The sequence below is a fragment of the Chiloscyllium punctatum genome, chromosome 8 (genome assembly GCF_047496795.1).
Source record: "Chiloscyllium punctatum isolate Juve2018m chromosome 8, sChiPun1.3, whole genome shotgun sequence".
Lineage (NCBI taxonomy): Eukaryota > Metazoa > Chordata > Chondrichthyes > Orectolobiformes > Hemiscylliidae > Chiloscyllium > Chiloscyllium punctatum.
Window position 1 is genome coordinate 66816144 of NC_092746.1, and position 20022 is coordinate 66836165.

The 20022-nt window shown below is 41.5% G+C and overlaps 1 protein-coding gene across 2 annotated transcripts in view; it reads right to left on the minus strand.

Moving 5' to 3' along the window:
* The window catches only part of LOC140480611 (raftlin-like), a 111673-nt gene that overhangs the window by 34075 nt on the left and 57576 nt on the right, over positions 1-20022 (minus strand). For both annotated transcript variants that reach the window (XM_072575709.1, XM_072575708.1), the window contains exons 4-5: positions 7171-7279; positions 1251-1908 (exon numbers count right to left, since the gene is read on the minus strand). In XM_072575709.1, coding sequence (XP_072431810.1) covers positions 1251-1908; positions 7171-7279 — 767 coding nt within the window. The remainder of the gene's footprint in view (positions 1-1250; positions 1909-7170; positions 7280-20022) is intronic.

A 20022-nucleotide genomic window follows, 5' to 3' on the forward strand; every position in this document is an offset into this window, starting at 1 on the left:
CTATCCTGCCATGAACATTAAGCTAGGTGGTCAAACCTAGTTCAATGAAGAATGCCAGGAGCAACACATGGCATGCCTGAAAATGAGGATAGTGAAGCAACAATACAAGACTACTTGCATGCTAAACTGCATAAGCAGCAAGTTATAGACAGTTAAATTATTTCATACACAATACATCACATCTAGCATTGTAATCCTACCATATACAGTCGTGAATGGTGGTGGACAATTAAACAACTCACTGGAGGAGGCTCCTCAAATATCCCCATCCTCGAGAGTCCAACACAACAGTTCAAAAGACCAGGCTGATCACAACAATCTTCAGCCTGAATTGCCAAATGAATGATTCAACTTGTCTCCTCCGGTGGTCCCCAGCATTATAGATACCAGTCTTCAGCCAATTCGATTCACTCCACATGCTATCAAGAAACAGTTGGAGGTACTGGATATTACAATGGCTAAGGGCCCTGACAACATTCTGGTAATAGTAATGATTGTGCTCCAGAACTTGCCACACTGCTAGCCAAGCTGTTCCGGAGCAGTTACAATACTGGCAGCAATGTGGAAAACAGCCCAGGTATGTCCCTGAAAGCAGGGAGGTGCACAGCAAACAGGCGACCAATGTATTAGGTTGGATAGGGGTCAGCAACCCCACAGGTCGATGTTCTGTACAGTGCATGGGTCTGTGTGTGAAGTTCTTTTCCTTTGAAGAGCCTCACATCAGGAAGTCCTGCGCCTTCTGACTTTCATGTTGAGAATCCGGGATGTCTTGTGGTGCAGCAAGTAGGCTAGGATGCTGAATATTACTGAGACAAGGTGTGTCATTGATGAGGCATTTAACAAGTAGTAACTCTCCCTCATTGGCAACATGCTTTTGCCTACAATAAATTTGTCACACCACTCAGCAAAAACACAAATGTTAAACCCAACATTGGGTTAAGTCTCACTGCACTTTGCACACAATTCTAACATGAATCTCACCATAGCTCCAAACATTCAGATCCCTTGCGAATTCTGTCCCAAATGTTTATTTGGAACGTTTGTAAACAAAATTAATCTGCGCCTTTGATATGCAATATTATTTCGACACACATGATAAGAATTTAAAATACAAATTATCCTTAAATGTTTGGAATTATGAAATATTTAGACTGATATACATAATAAATATTATAACATAAATATTATAAATGTTACATCAGATAAATAGCCCAAAATATTTTATCAAGAACGCAGTAATAGCAACTCACCCACATCATTCTTTCTTTCAGTCTCCTCAGGCTTTGCCAATCGCCGGTGTTCCTGCTGTTTGGTGTCAGTTTCTTCGGACACAATCGTTGCTTCGGTTGCTTCATAGTTTTCTGTTCTGTGCTTTACCTCATTGCACTTGTTGGTTGCTATGGGAGACTGCTCCTGTCCAGCCTGGCTCTCACTCTCACCTTCTGCCATGTTACTGTCAAACGTTTCTGCTTGCAATGGAGCTTCTGGTTTATCAGCAACTTTGCTTTCTGACTCACAATCAGCTGTGTTCTTGTTTTTTATTTGGCCAGCACCATTTTGACATTCCTGACTTGTTAATTCTGCCATGGCTTGCCCATTGATTTGTTCATCACTTTTTGCTTGATCTGGAGCACTTTGTCCTTCATCCTGAAATGTGTCCCCTTGATTTATATTTTGTTTCGTCTTCCCCTCTGTAGCTTCTGTTTCCTGATTTTGTGCGAGTTTCTCTTGAGTGGTATTGTTTGGTGTGTTTTGACAAGCATTCTTTCCTCCTTTCTTTGAGTTGTTTTGACATAAAGGACTGTTAACGGCTAAGTTTCCTTCATGATTTTCTGCTGGATCAGCAGGAGGGTTTTGGTGTTGCACAAGTCCAACAAACCGTAAACCTTTTCTCGATCCCTCTTGTACCTGATTGATAATCAGAAAATAATTACTTCACTAATTTCATGCTTCTTTTCTCCCCTATCATTTTTCTTCCTCTGAAGACAAGGGAATTGGTTTTCCTTGCCTGAACAACAATTAAAACTGAGGGGAGGGCCCACAATGGGCTTCTAATTTGTTTGTAAATAAAAAATTGGCCACAGGCATAAATACTGATGGTAGTTAAAAGGACAAAAATGGTAAAGAAGTTATGGTGATTTTGATGGTGGGAAAGTCACTCAGTTGCACTTCTGGGTATAAAAGGAAAAATAAGCATCATGGGAGAAAGGGTCTTGTGGCACAGTGGGGGCCCATGTTCAAATCCCACCTAGTCTAGAAGTAAGAACATCCCTGAACAAGTTGATTTTGGTAACAAAGTCAGGGGAGGCCCTTTCCAACACCATTTTCATTTAGCTCCCTCCTCCCTTGTTTACCTTTGATGGCTTACATTGTCCTTAACAGGCTTTGCATATAAATTATTCAGTTGGAAACTTGGGTGATTTATTGGAGGCATTAGTAGGTGGGGGAAAAAAAAACTATCATTAGTGGCTGGCGATCAGGTGAAAATATATTCCTTTGTGTGTAAGAGCACTTCTGGACGTGGTAAAATAATAAGAGAAAAAGAAAGTTAGGGCAGGCCCCTTCCAACTCCATTTTAATTTCGCCCCCTCCCCATCTCCCGACCTCTCCCTCACCTTTGATGGCTTGCATTGCCCTTAACAGGCTGTGCATGTAAATTATTCAGTTGGAAATTTGGGTGATTTTCTGACAGTGATGACTGGATGTAGAAATAAGATGCCTGATTTGGTGATGGAAAATAAAAGTGTTCAGTTGTATGTAAGTGCACTTCTGGAAATCTAACAAAAGAAAGTAAAAATCAGGGGAGGGGACACCTCAGCCAAGACATTGATGGCAAAGTTCCTGCAAATAGGACAGGCTAGAGGTAATCCCAGAGACTGGAGTCGCAAACAGGAAAGCTGATGTCTGGAGCTCAGTAGTGACTTGCTGACAAGGCCAAAGTCTCCTAATGGCTCAGGGTTCAAGACAGCACCAACTAGCTGTTTGGTTGACTTCATGCACCCAATTAGCTCATGTGAACTGTGGTTCACCAAGCATCGACAAACCATCAGCAGCTCAGCCCAGCGACCATGATAAACATATAGATCTATTTACTGGGCAAAGTATTCATCTATTAGGAGCCACTGCCAAGTTTGAGCCTGTTTTCTATACAAATACCCAGGGATATCCATGAACTATGTACTGCATAATGATTAGGATCAGGAATTTTAAACCATTTATTGTGCGTCGTTGCTATTTGATGAACACAGATGCTAGGGTTTGAAATGTAATGTTTCCGGGTCTACTTGTCTCAGTACCATGCCAGGCATTCCATGTACTCCTTCAATCTGAGTTTATTTTTCACAAATTATCATTATGGATAAAAAGTATGTTATCATTAACTTAGCTAAATTTCCAATTATCCTATGAGTCAGCCCAATTTTTAATAAAAGCTTAGGTTTGTTTAACCATCTATTAGCTAGATATTTATTGCATATATTAGACAACAAGTAATGAGAACAATGCTGGTATATTTTCCAATGGTAAATACCAACATTTTATAAGTGTTTGAGTAATAATCATGTAATTATGTATGCAATTGATTATTGTATAACTTTATGGGAGACCAAGGCATTATTTATCCAAAACTATTGCAGGCAACAAATTAGAATTTGTAAAAGCTTTTTACGAAATTGTTTTAAATCAGAACATTTATTTTTCTCCCATCCTCTCCACTGTGAAGACCCCACAGAATTTTATTTCATTCAAATCACCTTAACTATTCTAAACACCAGCAGATGGAAAACTAGCCTGTACAACCTTTCCCAACAAGAAAACCTATCTATTCCAGATATTACTTTGGAAATGTTCTCTGAACCGCTTCCAACACATTTACACTCTTCCTTAAGAGAAGTAACACACCAGGTTATAGTCCAACAGGTTTAGTTGGAAGTACTAGCTTTCAGAGCGGTGCTTCTTCATCAGGTAACTGATGAAGGAGCAGTGCACCGAAAGCCAGTACTTCCAAATAAACCTGTTAGACTTTAACCTAGTGTTGAGTGATTTTTAACTTTGTCCACCCAGTCCAACACTGGCACATCCTCATTAAAGGAAATGACTAACACTGTGCATCGCACTACAGATGTGGTCCCATCAAAGCTCTGCATAACTTCTTTTCTTTTGTATTCAATTCCCCTCACAATAAATACCAGTTTATTAGCTTTCCTCATTACTTGCTGTACTTGATACTAACCTTTTGCAATTCATGTTCCTATGACAACATGCCTCGCAGTTCAAGGAGCTGGTGTCAGCTACTTCTTTAAGTCATTAAGCCTAAATGCTTTTCCAGTGGAAACCTTGTTAAAACTCTGCTTAAAGCTAGAATTTTTTAAATGTAATCTGTAGGTTTCTATTAAATGCTAACTACAGACAAAATTAGTTTTGTACAAATAAATTGAAGTTCTCTTCCCTACCAACAGTTGACATTCAGTCCTGACAGAAGTGGGTTAGCTCCCTATTCTGAACCCTACCCCAATTGATTGATCTTAAATAATTCACAGGGTGAAAAATGCGCAGCCATCCCTCTGTCACCTGTTTCTAGTCATGTTTTTCTCAATGCAATCCAATATCAAAGGTGGAACAATTTTTAAATACGCAAAGTTTTTTCACTTCCTTATAGCAGCTCGATTTTAGTTCAAAAACCAATTAAACCTCTAGGGCTGTGTTGATGTTGACAAATTTGTGGATTTGAAAAGTATGGGGCAACATTATTGACAGAACATTCTCTGCTTAAAGTATATGGCGATAAAAAGTAGTTTCAAAAATGGACTTTCTGATGGATGTTTACAAGCATTCAATCTTGCAGACATTTTTGGGGAGTTGACATTGGAATATTTATTTAATAACATTTTTTTCTGACTGAATGGCAATGAAGGAGTGAACAATAAAGGATTTGTTTCATTTACTTTTGCTTAAGGTCATCATGAGAGAAGTTTAATTGGTTGTGTATCCTCAAAGCAGCTTTTATACTTCAGACATGAATAACTGAGTAAAGAATTCACTCCGGATCCTGGCAACAGTTACAAATAAGTCTCTTGTGTCATGATTTTCCAGTTGCATTTTGAATATTCAATTTTGACAATTATCAGAGAAAATTCAAGTTATTCTATAGTGTAGAAGTGATTTATATATGTTAAATTATTTCTGGTTACTGAGTTACCATGCAATTACTATTAATGATATCCTCCTGATGGGTATTGTTTTAACTTAGCCTTATACATTCCAGAACAGGATTTTTTTTCTTTCTTTAGGATATGAGAATATTGTGTAAATATCAATGATATTGAAGTTTAATCATGAATAAGATTAATCTTTTATGTGGAACAATAATGTTGTATTGATTGTTAGAATAAATGACTGAGGTGCTATTAGAAAAAAACCTCATGATCAATCTACGAATGCTTTATTCCAGAAGGCATCGCTCAGAATTCACACAAGTCATTAAGCCATACTCGTTACTTACAGCCTGGATAGCTAGGACATCATTTGAAATTGTAGGAGGATGTGTTTCAAACTGCTCTACACTGATTCTCCTCGGCAAACAGAGCCACTGACTGCTATCAGCACACACCACACAGAGGTCAGTTTTGATACTGTTGGCTGCCTGTCCCTGGGGAAACCTGTACAGCCTTGTTACAAGTAAGTTTGTGCAAAGAAGTTCACATCCACACCCAGTCCCCAGCTACTCCAATCTGTCTAGCAGCTGCAATCAAAATTTCTCTGCAGGCTCATTTGAAAACAGAAGCATTCATTGGCCAAGTGCCAGAAAACTATCCTCTGTCACCAGCACATTGCTGAGGGCTTCAATGCAGTTCAAATTAGGCAGAGCTTGGGCAAAATGAAACAGTAGGAGCACTGAGGAGGAAGTCACATTCCTGAAAGGAGGTACCTTGTATGATCATGAAAAGCAGCCAGGTGTTGAAAATAGAGAGCATTAAATTGGATAGGACTCACAAAATGGTGAGAATTAGACTGCAACTTTGTGCTGCCTGCTCCAATGGTCTTAAATCAAGTTAGCACATTCTGTTCACTGGCTTGGGACATCAATAAGCAGCCAATAGCTGTCATCATGTCAAGATACCCTGCAAAGTTTTAAACAAGCCTGAATCTCTTAAGAGTGCTGGGAGTTTTAAACCCACAGCTTAATCTCAATCTCACATACTTATCACTACAGTAACACCAACATCTCACTGCTTACAGACATGGTCAACTATTCAACACTGGCAGTCTCATCAGCCAAATAGATTACACAAAAACCACTGACAGTTGGAGGCAGCAACAGCTAACCTGAAGAGGAGATACATACCTCCATATTCTGACCTCCACAAAGGGGCAGTCTAGCCATTATAGGAATACTCATTACTAAGCGCATGGCCAAAATTAAAGATAATGAGACCTTCTGTTTTCCCACATTGCTCTATTCTGATTTACAGAAAGCAAAGTGTGTCAGGACATGTTTCTTACTTTTCCTTGACCTTAGATCATGACCACACTTTTGTGGTTTGAGGCTGGTTGGTCACCTCTAACAGCAGACAGCCAAACAGAGGGCCAGCAGAGCATGCCTGGGAGCAACTGATTTATACAGAATTTATGACAAGTCCTTCAGCACTATCACAGGGCTCTTTAAAGACCTTGGCAAACTTGAAATCATTGTAGAAAACACAAAACATATGTGGACTCTCAGTTGAAGCCTGAAGGAACCAACCAACAACCAAATATGTATCATTAATGTTCCCATGATCTAGTCTTGGTGGAAGATCCTTCCTTTGCTGAAGGCATGTTCAAATGGTTTAGAGTGATCATTGGCTGATGCACTGAGCTCTACAAGCATTTCACATCATGATCTGCACTCTTTGGCGCTGTTAGCAAATGTTTACTTCACACTGTTAACATTTGCAACAATATGACATCCAACACAAGCATGCCAAGGAGGCCATTTTGAAGCTCTATGAAAATATCTCATATTAATTAAACTGGCATTAATAAACTTGATTTCCCATAAATTGGCCTCTAGGCATTTTACTGAGCTCACCATTTATAACACTGCAAACAAGCAAATACAAAAATCATTTTTTGTCCATGATAGCAAGCTAGTTATCTGAAGGAAGAGGAATAAACGGATTAAAATCTTACTTTTTGAAGAATATCTGTTAGCCCTTTTGATTTAAGAAGTTGATTAGACAGCAAACTCAATTCTACTTCAAGGCTGCATGGCTCAGTCTTGGTATTAATCTCTTCAGAGCTGAGAAGATTGAAGAAAAATAGATGAGTTTTGGTGATTCTTAAATATGTTGTGACTAGCATTAATACAATATTAAACACTATTTTAAAAATTTCCCCAACACCTCCCCCACCTGAGACATATTATTTTCTCTATCCCTCATAAGCACAACCACATCCTCTGAAAAGGCAGTGACCTGACCGAAACAGATTGAGTTAGAACAAATGGACCTACGCATGAGCACTTCAGAAAGATGTGATAGTTGAACAGTGCAAAGCTCATGTTGTACCCTACTCACTGTTGCATGACAGTTTTTGTAAACTGTGAAAATTCATCAAAAAAGTTGATATGACAGGAGCTAAACATGTTTACTCAGGAGCATTTTGTTGGGAATCTTCTAATTAAATAATTGGGCCATTGAACTCACAGTTCCCAACTATCTTCATGAGAACCTTCTTTCATAAAACTACAGAGACTGAATCAGAAACAAATAAAAATTATGTTAAATGCCTATGAACATTGTTAGAACATCCAGATGCTCCAGTACTGTTAAAGTGGATAACTGATAAAAATCACCAAAAATATGGAAATTACTTCTGATTTGCTTTTCTGACTATAATATTCCCTTAACTCCTTCATTATCACATTTGCTCCCTCATTGAAAATCAATCATTCCATGTTCAGCTAACAATACTCCCAGCCTCCCAGCCAAGATAAAGCAGGGCTTCCTCAAGCACCTACATCCATTTATAATTTTATGGATTGAACATCAGGCAAATGACTAAAAGCTTTTGTTCTCAAACAGACGTTTGATACTTGCCATCGAGGAAATCCAACACGGATGTCCAAATCTTAGAGTAAACAGTGTAAAGCATTGTTTCCACACAATGATCCTATTACTGGATAACCAAATGTTGGCAATATTACACAGGCATATTTGAAAGTCACTTGCAGCTTTGTTATGCATTACAACGATTAGATATTGATTTTCCCTAGAAGTTCTTGCATAAGCCAACTGATTGATCCTGAGCAATCTAATTTTTGGTGTTCACAAAGCAGTATTTCTGCTCTTGGCATGTAATAGATTATTCCAAGTTGAGGGCATTCAGGAGTTTCAATATTATAACATAAAGTATATACTTCGTGTCAACATTTGGTTCTCATTTCCTGAAAAATGATTATATTTTTACTTCCCATCTGTTGCTTTCCATAATGTTAAAGATTAAATTACTATGCTGCAAAATAACTATTTTATGGAGAAAGTCTTTGAAGAGGAATTTATTTTTAAAGTAATTCGTGTGGTGAAATATTTCTGTGTGACTAAATAGTTCCACAGGTCATCAGCAGGATGCACTAGGCTCAGGAAGACATGTGCACACAAAGTGTGAGAAAAGAACAGGGACAAAGTCACCTTGCCCCACATACTCAGAGCCAATTACTCTGATGCTGAGCCCTACAGCCAGCAGATTCAGCTATCAATGTTCTGCAGATCCTGTGAGCCTGGATGCACACTGTTGTTCTACAGGGCTTTCAATCTGTTGACAGCTTTTGAAGGATCAGACTGCTAATTGAAGGTGACACTGAGCCAGGGCATGTTTGGAGGCAGCTGGTATAAGGCTGCTTTCCTGAGAACAGCAATATTGTTGCCAATCATGTTAACAAATGGGATCTATAGTATGGGCATGTCAGCTCACTACACTTTTCAGCTACTATTCATGATAAAGATTGAATTCACCATCTTCTTCAAGGGTAGGATATGACATGACCAGTTTAATCTCACATAGTAGAGATAAACCACTTCCTGATCTAGCTGTGAGAGCTTCTGCAGTTAACAAGATTTAGCTTATTGCACATTAATAATCAGTTACAGGTTACATTGATATGATAGACATTGTGCACACACACTAAGGCAGACCAGATGCTACATGTCACTCTTTCAGGATTCAATGCTGTTCTATCTGTAAAATCCATATTATATCACTGTAGTGGTTAGTGTTTATGGATCTCATGAGTAATAACTCTCTCAGAACCTGTCAGATCCAAAAATTATATTTCTTTGAAATCAAGGCCGACATTCCATTTGCCTTCCCCGCTGCCCGTTAAAGTTTTAGTCTAATTGTTTTTGATTCATGACAAGGAAGTCTAAATCCATTTCCCAATTTAAATAATATTCAGCTCTGCTTTCTGTGAAAGTGAATAATCTCAGACTTTTCCAGATTATGCTTCATCTGTCATGTTTTCTGCTGCTTGCTTAACCTGTCTATATCCCACTGTAGACTTTATGTATCATCCTCACCAGTTATCTTTGCACACATTTTTTGTGGCCCCAAGACTACTCCCTGTGGCACTCCACTATTTACAGTTGGCTATTCTGAAAATGTTCCATTTCTCCCAACTCTTTGTCTTCTATTATTTAGCCAATCCTCTGTCTATGCAAATGTACTACTTCTAACATCATGGTATCTTATTGTATAGACTGACATGTGGTAACTTATAAAATGCAGTCTGGAAGTCCAAATATATTACATCCATTCCTCCCCCTTTATCTATCCTGCCTGTTACCTCCTCAACGAATTCTAAAAATATTTCAGTCGTGACCTCCCCTTCACAAAGCCGTGCTGATTTGCGTGATCATATTACATATTCCTAAATGCTCTGCTATTATGTCTTTTGTGATGGACTCTGAGATTTTCTCAATGACAGGTGTTAAATTAACAGCCAATAGTTATCTTTCTTTTGTCTTCTTTGCTTTATGAATAATGGTGCTACATTATCAGTTTTTTCAATCTTCCAGCACTTTTCCAGAATCAAAGGATTCTCAGAAGATCATAACCTTCATTTCTTATTAAGTTAGGATGCATCCTATTGGGTCTAGGGAACACATCAGTCTTTAGCTCCATCAGTTTCCCTGGTAGGTTTTTCTCGAGAGACATTTATTATATTTATTTCCTCCTCCCCCTTTGCCTCTTAATTTTTTAGTATTTTTGGAATGTTATCAGCATGTCTTCCACCATGAAGACTGGTGTAAATTATTTATGCAACAACTCTGCCATTTCCTGGTTTCCCATTATTATTTGCCAGCCTAATTCTCCCACAGGTCTAGGTCATTTTGGCCCCTCTATTCCTTTTTATAGTTTTTCCTGAAAGGTTATCTTCTCCCTATTTACTACTTTTCTCATGATCTTTTGTCATTTTAAAAAGTTTTTCCCAATCTTCTGTCTTATCATTAATCTTTGACAGATTGTATGGTTTATTCTTTCAAGTCGATGCTACCCTTAACTTCTATGGTTAAATATGGTTGGCTTATCCCCTTCTTAGAATCCTTCTTCCTCAGTGAGATATATCTCTTTGTTGTGAGCTATGAATTATTTCCTTATTTGACATTGTTAGTTAACCAGCTTTCCTTTCCCAATTCCTTTCCCAGTCCACTGCAACTAGCACTGCCTTTATTCCTTTGTAATTATTCATATTTAAGTTTAATTTATTTCCAACACAGTTTCTCCCTCAAATTGAATGCCAAATTCTGTTATGTTATAGTCATTGAGATCATTTATTACTCCTCTCTGATTACACATCACCAGAATTAGCCTGATCCATGTTTGGATCCACAACATGGTTTGGAGGAATATGGAGGGTAAAATGCATTGATATGTTCAATTAGTCAAGATTGTATTAAATGGCAAAGCAAGCTCAACAAGCTAAATAGGCTATTAATGTTTGTTGCATTGTCAGAAATGTCACCTTAGGGATGAGATGGACTAAACCAAGGCACAGTCTGCCCTCTCAGGTCAAACAATTGTAGAATCATAGAGTTATACAGCATGGAAGCAAACATTTCAGTCCAACCCATCCATGCTGATCAGATACCTAAACTGATCTAGTCCCATTTTCCAACATTTGGTCCATATCCCTCTAAATCCTTCCTAGTCATGTCCCCATTCAGATGTCTTTTAAATGCGCTAATTGTACTGTCTTCCACCAACTCCTCTGGTAGCTCGTTCCATACATGCACCACCCTCTGCCCTTTAGGTCCCTTTTAAATCTTTTCCTACTCAACTTAAAACAATGCCCTCTAGTTTTGGACTCCCTTACCCTGTGAAAAAAGACCTTGGCTATTTACCTCATTCGAGGAGAAAGTGAGGACTACAGATGCTGGAGATCAGAGCTGAAAATGTGTTGCTGGAAAAGCGCAGCAGGTCAGGCAGCATCCAAGGAACAGGAGAATCGACGTTTCGGGCATAAGCCCGTCTTCAGGAATGAGGAAAGTGTGTCCAGCAGGCTAAGATAAAAGGTAGGGAGGAGGGACTTGGGGGAGGGGCGTTGGAAATGCGATAGTTGGAAGGAGGTCAAGGTGAGGGTGATAGGCCAGAGTGGGGTGGGGGGGGGGCGGAGAGGTCAGGAAGAAGATTGCAGGTTAGGAAGGCGGTGCTGAGTTCGAGGGATTTGACTGAGACAAGGTGGGGGGAGGGGAAATGAGGAAACTGGAGAAATCTGAGTTCATCCCTTGTGGTTGGAGGGTTCCTAGGCGGAAGATGAGGCGCTCTTCCTCCAATCGTTGTGTTGCTATGGTCTGGCGATGGAGGAGTCCAAGGTTGATTGGTTGGTTGGTTGGTTCACCTGTACACCTCCATCCCCCATCACAAAGGACTCAAAGCCCTCCGCTTCTTCCTTTCCTGCCGTACCAACCAGTACCCTTCCATTGACACCCTCCTTCGACTGACTGAACTGGTCCTCACCCTGAACAACTTCTCTTTCCAATCCTGCCACTTCCTCCAAACCAAAGGAGTAGCCATGGGCACCCGCATTGGCCCCAGGTATGCCTGCCTCTTCGTCGGATATGTGGAACAGTCCATCTTCCGCAGCTACACTGGCACCACCCCCCACCTTTTCCGCCGCTACATCGATGACTGTATCGGCGCTGCCTCGTACTCCCACGAGGAGGTTGAACAGTTCATCCACTTTACCAACACCTTCCACCCCGACCTCAATTTCACCTGGACCGTCTCAGACTCCTCCCTCCCCTTCCTAGACCTTTCCATTTCTATCTCTGGCGACCAAATCAACATTTATTATAAACCGACCGACTCCCACAGCTACCTAGACTATACCTCCTCCCACCCTGCCCCCTGTAAAAACGCCAGCCCATATTCCCAATTCCTTCGTCTCCGCCGCATCTGCTCCCAGGAGGACCAGTTCCAAAACCATACAACCCAGATGGCCTCCTTCTTCAAGGAACGCAATTTCCCCCAAGACGTGGTGGACAATGCCCTCCACTGCATCTCTTCCACTTCCTGCTCCTCCGCCCTGGAGCCCCGCCCCTCCAACCACCACCAGGACAGAACCCCACTGGTCCTCACCTACCACCCCACCAACCTCCATGTACAGTGTATCATCCGCCCTCATTTCCGCCACCTCCAAATGGAGGCCACCACCAGGGATATATTTCCCTCCCCTCCCCTATCAGCGTTCCAAAAAGACCACTTCCTCCGTGATTCCCTCGTCAGGTCCACACACCCCACCAACCCAACCTCCACTCCCGGCACCTTCCCCTGCAACTGCAAGAAATACAAAACTTGTGCCCACACCTCCCCCCTTACTTCCCTCCAAGGCCCCAAGGGACACTTCCATATCCGCCACAAATTCACCTGCACCTTGACACACATCATCTATTGCATCTGCTGCCCCCGATGTGGCCTCCTCTATATTGGGGGACAGGCCGCCTACTTGCGGAACGTTTCAGAGAACACCTCTGGGACACCCGACTAACCAACCCAACCACCCCGTAGCTCAACACTTTAACTCCCTCTCCCACTCCACCAAGGACAGCGCAGGTCTTTGGACTCCTCCATCGCCAGACCATAGCAACACGACGGTTGGAGGAAGAGCGCCTCATCTTCCGCCTAGAAACCCTCCAACCACAAGGGATGAATTCAGATTTCTCCAGTTTCCTCATTTCCCCTCCCCCCACCTTCAGTCATATCCCTCGAACTCAGCACCGCCTTCCTAACCTGCAATCTTCTTCCTGACCTCTCCGCCCCCACACCACTCCAGCCTATCACCCTCACCTTGACCTCCTTCCACCTATCGCATTTCCAACGCCCCTCCACCAAGTCCCTCCTCCCGACCTTTTATCTTAGCCTGCTGGACACACTTTCCTCATTCCTGAAGAAGGGCTTATGCCCGAAACGTCGATTTTCCTGTTCCTTGGATGCTGCCTGACCTGCTGCGCTTTTCCAGCAACACATTTTCAGCTATTTACCTCATTCATCAATGGTTTTATAAAATTCTATCAGGTCACCCCTCAGCCTCTGACACTCCAGGGAAGAAAGCCCCAGCCTATCCAGCCTCATCCTATAGCCTCCAATGCTGACATGCTTGTAATTTTTTTCCAAACCCTTTCAAGTTTAACAACATCTTTCCTATTCCAGGGAGACCAGAATTGAAAGCAGTATTCTAAAAGTGGCCTCACCAATGTCCAGTACAGTTGCAACATGACATCCTAATTGCTTTCCTCTATGCACTGACCAATGAAGGCAAGTGTGCCAAATGCCTTCTTCACCACTCTGCCTACCTGCGACTCTACTTTCAAGGAATTATGCATCTGTACCTCTGAGTCTCTTAGTTTGGCAACACTCTCCAAGGACCTACCATTAACTGTCTAAGACCTGCCCTGGTTTGCCTTACCAAAATGCAGCACCTTACTTTTATCTGAATAAATTCTATCTGCCATTCCTTGGTCCATTGGCCCATCTGATCAAGGTGCCATTCTATGCTGAGATATGTTTCTTCACTGCCCACTAGACCAATCAGGACAGGAAGATCTCTATACCCAAAGAGATAACGAGAAAAAAATATACGTCTGAGGCTGGGACAATAGATTAGGGGAGCAAGCTAAATAGTCAAGGTTGGCAAGACAATGGCAGAGAACACAATAAGACTTAAAAATTAAACTGCATTTATTTCAATGCAAGAGGCCTAACAAGGAACACAGATCAACTCAGGGCATGGTTGGGAACATAGAACCGGGATATCATAGCTATTACAGAAACGTGGCTTGAGGAGTTGGCAGCTTAATGTTTTGGGATACAGGGTTATGGGAAGGATAGAAGGAGGGGGGGACAGCAACACAGGAGGGGGAGTGGCGTTTTTTGTTAAGGATAACATTATGGCTGTACTTAGGGAGGATATTCCTGGGAGAACAGCCAGTGAAATTATATGGGTGGAACAGAGAAATAAGAAAGGATGATCACCTTATTGGGATTGTATTATAGGGCCCCCCCCAATAATCAGCAGGAAATTGAGCAGCAAATATGTAAGAAGATCTCAGATATCTGTAAGAATAGGGTTATAATGGTGGGGGATTTTGACTTTCCAAACATAGACTGTGTTAAGGGCTTGGATGGAGAGGAATTTGTTAAGTGTGTCAGAGGTCAAAAACACAGAAAAAGGACACTCAGCCCATTAAGTCTGCACTGGTTAAAGGTGAACATAAAAGGTTTAATTCTGAAGAAGAGCAGAGGCTTACTTCCTGGTGTCCTGATTGGTATAAAGTCAAAATCATGTTTAATTAATTTGATTGAAAGTTGGTTGGCTGACAGGAAACAAAGAGTAGTGATAAACGGCTCCATTTCGGAATGGCAGGCAGTGACCAGTGGGGTACACAGGGATCAGTACTGGGACCGCAGCTTTTTATAATATATATTAATGATATAGAAGATAGTATTTAGATATATAGAAGATGATATTAGTAATAACATTAGCAAATTTGCTGATGATACTAAGCTGGGTGGCAGGGTGAAAAGTGATGAGGATGTTAGGAGATTACAGGGTGACCTGGACAGATGAGTGGTCAGATGCGTGGCAGATGCAGTTTAATGTGGATAAATGTATGGTTATCCACTTTGGTGGCAAGAACAGGAAGGCAGATTACTACCTAAATGGAATCAATTTAGGTAAAGAGGCAGTACAAAGAGATCTGGGTGTTCTTGTACACCAGTCAATGAAGGTAAGCATGCAGGTACAGCAGGTAGTGAAGAAGGCTAATAGCATACTGGCCTTCATAACAAGAGGGATTGAGTATAGAAGCAAAGAGGTTCTTCTGCAACTGTACAGGGCTCTGGTAAGACCACACCTGGAGTATTGTGTGTAGTTCTGGTCTCCAAATTTGAGGAAAGACATTCTGGCTATTGAGGGAGTGCAGTGTAGGTTCACGAGGTCAATTCCTGGAATGGCAGGACTACCTTACGCTGAAAGACTGGAGCGACTGGGCTTATATACCCTTGAGTTTAGAAGACTGAGAGGGGTTCTGATTGAGACATATAAGATTATAAGAGGATTGGACACTCTGGAGGCAGGAAACATGTTTCCGCTGATGGGTGAGTGCCGAACCAGAGGACACAGCTTAAAAATATGGGGTAGACCATTTAGGACAGAGATGAGGAGAAACTTCTTCACCCAGAGAGTGGTGGGTGTGTGGAATGCTCTGCCCCAGAGGGCAGTGGAGGCCCAGTCTCTGGATTCATTCAAGAAAGAGTTGGATAGAGCTCTCAAGGAGAGTGGAATCAAGGGTTATGGAGATAAGGTAAGAACAGGATACTGATTAAGGATGATCGGCCATGATCATATTGAATGGTGGTGCAGGCTCGAAGGGCAGAATGGCCTACTCCTGCACCTATTGTCTATTGTCTACTGAGGTTTTTGTATGATTTAACAGAGCGAGTTGGTGACAGTCATTGATAAAACATCACATAACATTCTCATCAATGAAGATTAAACTAATGGAATAACAGAGAGCATAGTTATTCAGTTGTGAAGTTGGTTGCCATAAACAGGAAATAAACAGTAGTGGTGAAAGATTGGTTTTAGACCAGAAGAAGATATAGGCAGTTGAGTTCCTCAGAGGTCAGAGTTAGGACCACTGCCTTACTTAATCTATATCAATTATGTAGATTTTGGTGTACAAGACACAATTTGACACAAAGTCTGCAACTATTGTGAACTGTATGAACAATAGTGATCAACTTCACAGTCTGGACAGACCAGTGACAGATTAAATATAATTCAAAGAAGTGTGAAGTTATTCCTTTTGGCAGGAAGAATTAGAATAGACAATATCAAATAAAGGAGACAATTTTAAAGGGAAGTGCAGGAACAGAGAGATGTGTGAGATACATGCATAAATCAAAGAAGGTTGATAACCATTTCATAAAGCATATAAATCTTGCAGTTTGTGTATAAGAGCATGGAATACAAAGGCAAGCAAGTTACGATGAACTTGTAGAAAACTTTTGTTTAGCCTCAACTAGGGTTGCATCTGGGCATCACATTTTAAGAATAGTGTGAAAATATGAGAAAGATTGTTAAGGATGATTCCAGGGATTTGAAAATTCAGCCACAGGCATTGATTGAAAAAGTTCAGCCTATTCTCCTTGGAGTGAAGAAGATTAAGATGAGATTTGACAGAGATGTGTAAAATAATGAGAACTCTGGTCAGAGCAGATAGGGAGAATCTCCCACCAATAGAGGAAAGGTTATGAACCATAGGACACTGACATAAAAGTTTGGCCAAAAAAAAACTAAGATCAACTTAAGGTAAACTTTTTCTCAGTATTGTACGGTTTACCGAACAAAGTAGTGGAGGCAGATTCAAGCAAGGTCTTCAAATGAGAATTGGATAATTATCAAAATGCAGGGATGTAGCATTTGGCATTTGGTAATGCTTCCCCCATGGTCTTGCACAAGGTAATTTTCACTTAATGTAAACAATTTCTGCAGTTATGCTCACATTATTTAAAAGGTTCAACAGATTTTCCTTTAATTATTCCATAGAGGCATGTTTCTTGAAAATTGTTCCAGTCCTGAATTTAACTTGGAGAAAAAAATAACTTAGCAAAGGAAGCATGTTGGCGTGTATGTAGTCAGCACAAGGTAAGTGGCTCATCCAGTGAACTGGCATGACAAGAAAAGTCTAATAGCTGCTTTCTGTCCTTTAACCACTTTCTGATTCTATTCTACATACCTTGATCAGAACAAAAAAAAAGGAGAAAGTGAGGACTTCAGATGCTGGAGATCAGAGCCAAAAAGTGTGGTGCTGGAAAAGCAGAGCCGGTCAGGCAGCATCTGAGGAGCAGGACAGTCAACGTTTGGAGCATAAGTTCTTCATCAGGAATGTGAAGAGTTCCTGATGAAAAGCATACATCACAAAAAAAAACAAATGAACTGGCCATTGATTGTTGTCTATGAGACATTGCACAATGCAAACTGACTACAGGTCATTCTGCTATAATGTGCATTTTGTTCGTGTGAATTCGCTATATCGCAATAAACGAATTGAGGACACTGTTTCTAAAGCACAAAGTATGAAAGCATGTACTGGTTATAACATGATTCCAGGCCCATGAGTTTAAATGGTGCTGCTATTGCACAATATTCTTACAACATGGGATTGCACGAGAACGGAACTACTGCATTATAGCAGAACTGACTGTCCTGTGTTTCCTCCATTAGAACAGTGACAGTACTTCAAAGGTACACCCTGGTCATGAAAGGAACTATGTAAATGTAAGTTTTTTTTTCTTTAGTCTACATCTATCCAAATTTGTGAAAGTTGATAAGTTCAGTCAAAGATGCCATACTAGACATTCACCTGAGGCCACTCTTTGATCAAAGGGTGAGAACGTTGAACCCAGAATCTCTGGAATAAAACAAAGAGCTGCAGATGCTGAAGACTGAAACAAAAGCAGAAGTTGCTGGAGAAAATCAGCAAGTCTGGCAGAATCTGTAAGAGAAAGCAGAATTAATATTTCAGGTCCAGTGACCTTTCTTCAACACATTAACTTCTCTTCACAGATGCTGCCAGACTTGCTGAATTTCTCCAGCAATTTCTATTTTTGTTCCAGAATATTTGGAGTTCAGAAGAATGAGAGATGATATCATTGAAATATCATCCAAGATTCTGATGGGGTTTGACAGGATTGTCACAATGAAGTTATTTCTCTGTTGGGGAATCTAAAACACTGAGGCCATGATCTCAGGATAAGGAACTAATTATTCTGAATTGAGATGAGGGAAATATTTTTCACTGAGTGAATTATGGATCTTTGGAACTCTCTCTCCTAAAGGTTTTAAATGATCTTTTGCCGAGTATATTTACACGTTGGATAAATAGATATTAACATCTCTTAAGGAGTAAAGAAGAACAGGAAGGTAAGTGACATAGAGATAGAAGATAATCATATTTACTGTCAGAGCAGGCTCAAGGAGTTGTACAGTATAATCCTGTTTCTTATTAACATTCCAAGGGTAAGACCCACACAATTTAGGTAGCTTAGGAGAATAACAGCCTTGACAATAACTTGTTATTTGTTTGGGGAAAAGACAATTAAGGCAAGCATTTATTGCCCATCCCTAATTGCCAGTAGGAAGATGGTGAATTGCCTTCTTCATCAGCCACAGTTTGATAGACTGAAGTGTTAGGGAGGTAAAAACAATGACTGCAGATGCTGAAAACCAAATACTGGATTAGTGGTGCTGGAAGAGCACAGCAGTTCAGGCAGCATCCAACGAGCAGCGAAATCAACGTTTCGGGCAAAAGCCCTTCATCAGGAATAAAGGCAGTGAGCCTGAAGCGTGGAGAGATAAGCTAGAGGAGGGTGGGGGTGGGGAGAAAGTAGCATAGAGTACAATGGGTGAGGGGGGGAGGAGATGAAGGTGATAGGTTAAGGAGGAGATGGTGGAGTGGATAGGTGGAAAAGAAGATAGGCAGGTAGGACAAGTCCGGACAAGTCAAGGAGACAGTTACTGAGCTGGAAGTTTGAAACTAGGATGAGGTGGGGGAAGGGGAAATGAGGAAGCTGTTGAAGTCCACATTGATGCCCTGGGGTTGAAGTGTTCCGAGGCGGAAGATGAGGCGTTCTTCCTCCAGGCGTCTGGTGGTGAGGGAGCGGCGGTGAAGGAGGCCCAGGACCTCCATGTCCTCGGCAGAGTGGGAGGGAGAGTTGAAATGTTGGGCCACGGGACGGTGTGGTTGATTGGTACGGGTGTCCCGGAGATGTTCCCTAAAGTGCTGTGCTAGGAGGCACCCAGTCTCCCCAATGTAGAGGAGACCACATCGGGAGCAACGGATACAATAAATGATATTAGTGGATGTGCAGGTGAAACTTTGATGGATGTGGAAGGCTCCTTTAGAGCCTTGGATAGAGGTGAGGGAAGAGGTGTGGGCACAGGTTTTACAGTTCCTGCGGTGGCAGGGGAAAGTGCCAGAATGGGAGGGTGGGTCGTAGGGGGGTGTGGACCTGACCAGGTAGTCACGGAGGGAACGGTCTTTGCGGAAGGCGGAAAGGGGTGGGGAGGGAAATATATCCCTAGTGGTGGGGTCTTTTTGGAGGTGGCAGAAATGTTGGTGGATGATTTGGTTGATGCGAAGGTTTGTAGGGTGGAAGGTGAGCACCAGGGGCGTTCTGTCCTTGTTACGGTTGGAGGGCTGGGGTCTGAGGGCGGAGGTGCAGGATGTGGACGAGATGCGTTGGAGGGCATCTTTAACCACGTGGGAAGGGAAATTGCCGTCTCTAAAGAAGGAGGCCATCTGGTGTGTTCTATGGTGGAACTGGTCCTCCTGGGAGCAGATACGGCGGAGGCGGAGAAATTGGGAATACGGGATGGCATTTTTGCAAGAGATAGGGTGGGAAGAGGTGTAATCCAGGTAGCTGTGGGAGTCGGTGGGTTTGTAAAAAATGTCAGTGTCAAGTCGGTCGTCACTAATGGAG